Source organism: Chiloscyllium plagiosum, chromosome 7 (genome assembly GCF_004010195.1).
Source record: "Chiloscyllium plagiosum isolate BGI_BamShark_2017 chromosome 7, ASM401019v2, whole genome shotgun sequence".
Classification (NCBI taxonomy): domain Eukaryota; kingdom Metazoa; phylum Chordata; class Chondrichthyes; order Orectolobiformes; family Hemiscylliidae; genus Chiloscyllium; species Chiloscyllium plagiosum.
Window position 1 is genome coordinate 104,043,956 of NC_057716.1, and position 9,079 is coordinate 104,053,034.

Here is a 9,079-nt window from a genome sequence, read left to right on the forward strand (position 1 = left end):
GGTGGAGGCTGGTACAATTGCAACATTTAAGAGGCATTTGGATGGGTATATGAATAGGAAGGGTTTGGAGGGATATGGGCTGGGTGCTGGCAGGTGGGACTAGATTGGGTTGGGATAGCTGGTCGGCATGGACGGGTTGGACCGAAGGGTCTGTTTCCATGCTGTACATCTCTATGACTCTTTAACAGCTCATACCACATTGGATAATCAGTAAATATCAGAATATTTCTTTTTTTCAATTCTCCCCACTTCATTGTCCCCCTTCAAATTGTGACTCATTTCCAATCCAGGAAGATGTCATGATAACATCACTGAACAAATAAGCTAAAGACCCAGGGTGGCACGATGGCTCAGTGGTTAGCACTGGTGCCATGCAGCGCCAGGAATCCGGGGTCAATTCCAGCCATCGTTTGCAGAGAGCTCAGGGTACAGCAGACATCACCAGTCTCTGGCATCTGCTTAGCGACTGCTCCCTTGGTGGGGGGGGGGGGGGAGCAAATCCCGGGTGAGAGGGAGGAGGGTTGCAAGTGTGTGTTCCCCAGCCAGGTTCCCAGAATCAGCCGTCTCTCTCTCTCTCTCTCTCTCCCTGATGTCAGTGTCGCACATTTTGCAGGTAAACTGTCACACCCGCATTGCTGAACCACCGACAACAGTCTCCTCCGACAATGACCCCCCTCCCTGTCCAACTCACAGTGTGCAAAGATGCTGCAGGGTGACTCCGCCAGCTTCTCAAACACATTGCCCAGCTCATTGCCAGCTCCTGGGGAGAACTACTCAGTTTGTCCCCCTCCCCTGTCAGTTTCAGGCAAACATGTCACTTCTGTCCCTGAATCTGCATCTTCCAGGCAGTGGGTTCCAGGTCACAATAACTCTGGATAAAGATTCTCCACCAACCTCTTCTCCTTTTTGCCAATTAGCTGCATTGCTTGGTTATTGCACCACCATCCTGAGACAACCTCTCTCTGTTTTGCGCCCCTCGATTCAGTCTTCCCCTGGGAGAAAGTGAGGACTGCAGATGCTGGGGATCAGAATCGAGAGCCTGGCACTGGAAAAACACAGCAGGTCAGGCAGCATCCGAGGAGCAGGAGAATCAACATTTCGGGCATAAGCTCTCAGAGAGTGGTAAGGGCGTGGAATGCACTACCTGCCAATGTAGTCAACTCAGCCACATTAGGGAGATTTAAACAATTCTTCGGTAAGCACATGGATGATGATGGGATAGTGTAGGGGGATGAGCTGAGAATAGTTCACAAGTCGGCACAACATCGAGGGCCGAAGGGCCTGTTCTGCGCTGTATTGTTCTATGTTCTATAAGCTCTTCATCAAGCCTTTCCTGGTGAATGCTCAAAACATTGATTCTCCTGCTCCTCGGATGCTGCCAGACCTGTTGTGCTTTTCCAGCGCCACACTTTGTGACTCAATCTCCCTGTTCACGGGTGTTTGCTTTTAATTCAGTCACAGGGATGAGGGCGTCTCTGGCCAGGCCAGCATTTATTGCTCATCCCTAATTACCCAGAGGGCAGTTAAGAGTCAACCACATCGCTGTGGGTCTGGAGTCACATGTAGACCAGACCAGGTAAGGATGGCAGATTTCCTTCCTTAAAAGGGCACCGGGAAAACCCCACCTGGGTCACTAATCAATAATGGATTCCTGGTCATCATCAGGCCCTTAATTCCAAAATTTCATTAAATTCAAATTCCATCATCTGCTGAGTGGGATTCGAACCCAGGTCCCCACAACATGTGACAATGCTGTCACTTTAAGAAATTATTTTGTCCTTTTTTTAAAGAAAGATGTTGTAAGGCAGGGGTAAGGAGCTGTCTCTAAGAAAGTAAATAATTTGTGGGGCCTTGGTGTTTGTTTTAAAGTTGGAACAATGGAAGCTGCCTGGGAGGGCCCATCTCTCACAGGTCAGGATTTCTAGTCTTTTTTTAGTTTTAAGATTTAATTTTAAGCAGAAGCCTTTGGGATCTCAAAAGAATTGGAAGCTTCAGTGAATGTCTCCCAGCTGCTACGTCCTCTGAATTTTCTCAATGCTTTCTTCCTCCTGGATTAGAGAACTGCATGTGAGAATCTGTGTCTGAGTTTGCCTTTTTGCCGAGGAGCGTGGTTATGGGACGTTACTATATTAATAGTAGGCATTTTATCTGTTATTCTGTTAATTTTTCCAATAGTTGTTATTCCAAATTCCTCTTTCTTTTGTTTGTATATTAACTGAAGTGTTTAAATGAATTAATGAGGGATGTGGATAGGATAAATAGACAAGGTCATTTCCCTGGGGTGGGGGAGTCCAGAACTAGAGGTTTGGGGTGAGAGGGGAAAAGTTTAAAAGGGACCTAAGGGGCAACATTTTCACGCAGAGGGTGGCACATGTATGGAATGAGCTGCCAGAAGTGGTGGAGGTTGGTACAATTACAACATTTTTAGATTAGATTACTTACAGTGTGGAGACAGGCCCTTCGGCCCAACAAGTCCACACCGACCCTCTGAAGAACAACCCACCCAGACCCATTCTCCTACATTTACCCTTTCACCTAACACTACAAGCAATTTCCCATGGCAAATTCACCTGACCTGCACATTTTTGGACTGTGGGAGGAAACTGGAGCACCCGGAGGAAACCCACGCAGACACGGGGAGAATGTGCAAACTCCACACAGACAGTTGCTTGAGGTGGGAATTGAACAAGGGTCCCTGGTGATGTGGATGGATATATGAATAGGAAGGGTTTGGAGGGATATGGGCCGGGTACTGGAATGTGGGACTAGATTGGGTTGGGATATCTGGTCGGCATGGACGGGTTGGACTGAAGGGTCTGTTTCCATGCTGTACATCTCTATGACAATAAATTTTATTTAACGTCCAGTTGTTTGATCAGTCACATTGCATCTGGAACACGGCACTTTGCATTTACCTTTAAAATAAGAAAAGGTTAGGGTCGAGGTTACATTTTTAATATATATAAAGAGGGTCTGATCTGGTCTATAACAAAGGACAGCATCCCAGATTCTCCAGCCCCTCCTCATGACTGTAGGACCATGGTAGAAAATTCTAGTCATTCTCCTCTGCAAGGCTCAGAAATCGTTTCTGAAGTGTGGAGCCCCAAACTGAACAAATTTATTGCCCGTCCCTAGTTGCCCCTTGAGAAGGTAGGGGGTGAGCTGCCTTCTTGAACCGCTGCAGTCCGTGTGCTGTAGGTTGACCCACAATGCCCTCAGGGAGGAAATTCCAGGATTCTGACCCAGTGACACTGAAGGAACAGTGTTATATTTTCAAGTCAGGATTGTGAGTGGTTTGGAGGGGAACTTGCAGGAGATGGGGACCCCATGTATCTGCTGCCCTTGTCCTTCTAGATGGAAGTGGCTGTGGGTTTGGAAGGTGCTGTCTGAGGATCATTTGGTGAAATACTGAAGGTGTTTCCGAAGGGCAAAGACATTGTACACATTCAAGCGCGCGTTTATTTACACGGTGAGGATTAGCAGAGATTAGACAAAAGTGAGGGCTGCAGATGCTGGAAACCAGAGTCTAGATTAGAGTGGTGCTGGAAAAGCGCAGCAGGTCAGGCTGCATCCGAGGAGCAGGAGAATCGACGTTTCAGGCAAAAGCCCTTCATCAGGAATGGCATAGCCCATGGAGAAACGGGGCGAAAAGATATGGGGGGGGGGGGGTGAAATCAGAAGCAATCAAGTTCACCATTTAGCAACACCCACCATCCCTTTCCTCATTCAGCCCCTTGTGGGAAAATACAGCAATGTTGACTTGAGGCAAAAAGTGATGCCCTCACAGTCGAGCAGCAGTGAACTGATGTCGCAGGGGAGAGAATCAGAATTGACGATTTGAGTGAGGTATGGAGGGAAGGAAGCGGGGACAGGTGGTGGTGGTGATCAGGAAAAACTAAACCCTGATGTTCATTCGGTGACACATTCGATCAGACATTGAAAGAAATAGAGCCTAATATCGAGCAAAAACAACAGAAGGTTCCGGAATAGCTCATTCTCAAAAAGTGAAAAAAACTTTGACGTGACTGGGTTTGAACTTTTATTTTAATGAAATCTATTCAAAAGGATCCACGCTTTCCCTTTAAACACAGAGGCTGTATATAAATCATTCCATCAACATCACTGAGTATCTGCCTCAAACCGAGTAGGTCTTTAAAAAAGCACTCTTGCTCACAGGAACAGCTACATACGTATCTCATGCAAGTGATTACGAATGCAGCATAAAAAAAGCCACGAGCCCACATGAGATTAATTTTAGCTGTGATTGTGCGGGGGAGTATTTGTAGAGTGCGTACATCTTTACAGAATCAATCTGTAACACACTCCAACAGAACAAACGAAAAGAACAAATTTGCATTTATGTAGTATAATATTATGTTGCATTTAGGGGAGATAATAGCCCGTATTTGTTATTGCCAAACTATTAATCCACTGCAGATGGTGGAATACGAATTAAACAAATATTTAGAATTAAGAGTCTAACGATGACCACTTGTTGGAAAATTCCATCTGTGTTGCTATTGTCGTTTTGGGTGAGAAATCTGCTGTCTGTACCTGGTCTGGCCTACATGTGACTCCAGACCCACAGCAATATAGCTTACTGGGAACCTTCATTATGAATGGCAATAAATGATGGCCCACACAGAGAGGTCTACACCCTATGAATGAAATAAGAAATAACCCTATCCTGACGTTAGGATGTTCCCAAGTGCCTCCTAGCTTCTGAGCTATTCTTGAAGTGTGGTCTCTGCGGGGGGGTGTAGGGAATGTGACAGGTAACGTACTTCCACAAACACCATAGAGTCATACAGCAGGGAAACAGGCCCTTCGGCCCAACCCACACATGCTGACCAGGTTTCCCAAACTGAACTGGTCTCATTTGCCTGCGTTTGACCCATATCCTTCTAAGGGAAAGTGAGGACTGTAGATGCTGGAGATCAGAGTCGAGAGTGCGGTGCTGGAAAAGCACAGCAGGTCAGGCAGCATCCGAGGAGCAGGCGAATCAATGTTTCGGGCATAGTCCTTTCCTGATGGAGGGCTTATGCCTGAAACGTCAATTCTCCTGCTCCTCGGATGCTGCCTGACCTGCTGTGCTTTTCCAGGACCCCAATCTCAACCCTCATATCTCTCTAAACCTTTCTTATTCATGTACCAGTCCTTATGCCTTTTAAATGCTGTAATTGTACCAGCCTCCACCACTTCCTCTGACAGCTCATTCCATACACGTACCATCCTCTGTGTGAAAAGATTTTTGCTTAGGTCCCTTTTATATCTTTCCCCTCGCACCTCAAACCTATGCCCTCTAGTTCAGGACTCCCCCACCCCAGGGAAAAGACCTTGTCTGTTTACCCTATCCATGCCCCTCATGATTTTATAATTTGGAGATGCCGGTGTTGGACTGGGGTAAAGTTAAAAATCACCCAACACCAGGTTTAGTCCAACAAGTTTAATTGGTAGCACTAGCTTTCAGAGCACTGCTCTTCATCAGGTGGTTGTGGAGTGCACAATTGTAAGGCAAAGAATTTATAGCAAACGTTTACAGTGAAAGTTAAAAATCACCCAACACCAGGTTATAGTCCAACAGGTTTAATTGGAAGCACTAGCTTTCAGAGCACTGCTCTTCATCAGATGGTTGTGGAGTGCACAATTGTAAGGCAAAGAATTTATAGCAAACGTTTACAGTGTGATGTAACTGAAATTATACATTGAAAAATACCTTGACTATATAAACCTCTATAAAGTCACCCTTCAGTCTCCAACACTGCAGGGGAAAAAAGTCTCAGCCAATCCGACCTCTTACTATAGTTCAAGCCCTTGAACCCCAGTAAAATCCCTGTAAATCTTTTCCAAACCCTTTCCAGTTTAATAACATGCTTCCTATAACAGGGCGAATGGAACTGGGCACAGTATTCCAAAAGTTCAAACGCCCTGCACAATCACAACATGACATCCTAACTCCTGTACTCAATCTCTGACCAATAAGGACAATGTAAAAATAATCAGGCATTCAATTCCCAGGCATTGATTAAATCGCCTGCATCTTCATAATTGGCATTGCGAGCTTTGAGGTCCATGTGATGGAACCTTGGTTTAACATCTCATCTGGAAGGTGGTGTCTCTGACAGTGCAGCATTCCCTCAGAACGTCAAATCACAAAGGAAACAACAACTTATACAGCAAAGGGAAGAGGATGCTGGCACGTTGAGTCTGATTGGTCACGGTGTTCTCAGGGAGAATGCACCAGGAAACCATCAAATACCAAGAGGTTATAGAAATTCAAACCTGGGCAAATGGACTTGTACTGGCTGACTGCGTTTTGTCATTTATATAAATGATTTGGAAGGTCCTAGGGAGTGTTGCTGAACAAAGAGACCTTGGAATGCAGGCTCATAGCTCCTTGAAAGTGGAGTTGCAGGTAGATAGGATAGTGAAGGCGGCGTTTGGTATGCTTTCCTTTATTGGTCAGAGTATTGAGTACAGGAGTTGGGAGGTCACGATGCAGCTGTACAGGACATTGGTTAGGCCACTGTTGGAAATATTACGTGCAATTCTGGTGTCCCTGCTATCATAAGGATGTTGTGAAACTTGAAAGCCTTCAGAAAAGATTTACAAGGATGTTGCCAGGGTTGGAGGGTGTGAGCTATAGGGAGAGGGTGAATAAGCTGGGGGGGGCACTCAGTACAATAAAGACTCTGTGCTCAGCACTGGGAGCGCAAAATAGCTCAGCAGTGCCACTGGCTGGTCACAACCTGCCACTGCATGCAGATGTCAGGGTTTTCTGAAGGATGCCCCAACAATGACATCTCACATGGATTGGCATAGAGTCAGCCAGTCAGAGTCATACAGCACAGGAACAGACCCTTCGGCCCAACTAGTCCATGCCAACCATGCTCCCAAACCAAACTAGCCCCATTTGCCTGCGTTTAGCCCATATCCCTCCAAATCTTTTCTCTTCATGAACTTACCCAAATGTCTTTTAAACATTGTAACTGTACATCCGTCCACCACTTCCTTTGAAGTTCATTCTGCACACGGACCACTTTCTTGCCCCTTGTGCCCTTTTAAGATCTTTCTCCTCTCCTCTTAAACATATGCCCCCTTGTTTTGAACACCCCCACCCTAGGGAAAAGACCCTTGTTGTTCACCTTATCTATGCCTCTCAGGATTTTCTAAACCTCCACAAGGTGAGTTTTGACTCGGAAATAAACTTCTGAGCGGGTGTTGCGTCTGTCACAAAGAATATACATTCCAGCCTCTGTGTAAGTGTCACAGTCTCTGCCCCAGTGCTCACCACGCTCTCCATGGTCACAAACACAATTCATGAGGAACCACTGGTACCTCTCCCTATTAGAGAGAGGGACTATCAGGGACAGGGTCACCAATCTGCTCCAAGTATGGGGCACACAGCAGAGGGAGGACTTACCTCAACCACAGCTACAGCACCGCCACAATCGTTATGAGTAGACAGGCAGGAGGCTGGAATTACACAGCAAGCCAGGCAGCATCAGGAGGGACAGGCAGGAGGCTGGGGGAACACAGCAAGGCAGGCAGCATCAGGAGGGGGAGAAGTCAAGGTTTCAGGTGTAACCCATCTTCAGATACAAAACGCTGTCTTCTCCACCTCCCTATGCTGCATGGTCTGCTGAGCTCCTCCAGCATCCTGCTGGTCTACTTCGGATTCCAGCATCTGCAGATTTTTTTTGTTTGCCTCTATCCAATGTTCTGAACCTTGTACTAACCTCGGCAAATGAAATGGGTTTATCCACTCCGGGCCAAAAACAGGGAGGCAGGTTATTCTCTGAATGGGGATAGACTGGGAAAAGAGGAGGTGCAGTGAGCCCTGGGTGCCCTTGTACACCAGTCACTGAGGGTAAGCGTGTAGGTGCACCAGGCGATGAAAAGGGAAATGGTGTGTCTTCCTGCACAATCGGGGGATTCGGGTGGAGATGTATTGCTGCAGTTAGCCAGGGCCTCGGTGAGACCATACCCAGCGTGTTGTGTGCAGTTTGGGTTTCCTAACCTGTAGAAGGGAAGGGAGTGCAATAAAGATTTACCAGACTGATTCCTGGGATGGCAGGACTGATGTGTGAAAAAAAGCCTGGATCAGTTAGGACTGTGTTCCCTGGAGTTTAAAAGAATGGGGGAGTTCTCATAGAAACCTCTAAAATAACTGGAGAGTCACAGAGGCGAACAGCACAGAAACAGACCCTTCGGTCCAACCCATCCATGCTGACCAGATATCCCAACCCAATCTAGTTCTGAATCCTTCAATGAATTGGAGAATGGATGATCCAGGGGCTATCTCATCGTTAACGATATTCTGAATGAACGTTACATTGGTGGAATGTTGAAGTCAGTCTGTGACCAGGAGATAAACATTCCTCACAGGAAATCAAACGCATCCTGTCCAAATCGGGTGACATCTATTTTGACCTTACCTTCTTGAGGTCGGAGGTCGCTGGGGTCAAGTGCCTGACCCTTCACCCTGTTTGGGTGCTTTGCTCTGGCATTCTGCGTGTTCCCGTAACCCAGATGGTAGTTGCTGGTGCGGTCAGTGGGTAGATCCCAATCGTTGTCTTTGGGATGGTTCCTCCCTGGCTCTGGGCCCAGCTGGTACACATTCCCATTCTGTTCAAACAAATAGGATCCAATTAAATCCCGCAGCCGTCCCCAGGCACCTTCCTGCCAGCTGGGTGTGCCAGGGTGACTCTGACCCCGGACTGGCATGGACGGTACCTGCCTCCGGGAGCGTAGCAGCTCGCTGGGTGGGCCGGAACGAGGAGCAGCAGATGGGGAAGGACCGGCTTTGCTGCCAATGGCTGCCACTGGACTGTCTCGGTAACCAAACTACAAACAGGTGGAGAAAGACACAAGAAACAAGACTCAGATTCCTCTTCACAACCAGCCACGCGACCCCATAACCTACCCAGCAGTCTGCTCAAAGTAAACACGCGCACAGCCCTGGGACACAGGAGGAGCAGTAGGCCATTCAGCCCATCCAAGCCTGCTCCACCATGCGACGAGATCACCGCCAAACTTCCTTCCAGCGTTTGGGAATGATGGTATTTGCCTGGATTGG

The 9,079-nt window shown here is 47.3% G+C and overlaps 1 protein-coding gene across 1 annotated transcript in view; it reads right to left on the reverse strand.

The window, feature by feature from the left end:
- The window catches only part of LOC122551817, a 14,918-nt gene extending 6,055 nt beyond the window's left edge, over positions 1–8,863 (reverse strand). Inside the window, exon 1 of the mRNA XM_043694302.1 lies at positions 8,439–8,863. Within this exon, the coding sequence (XP_043550237.1) occupies positions 8,439–8,727 (289 nt within the window). The 5' untranslated portion in view covers positions 8,728–8,863. The remainder of the gene's footprint in view (positions 1–8,438) is intronic.
- Between the last annotated feature and the right edge of the window lie 216 nt (positions 8,864–9,079).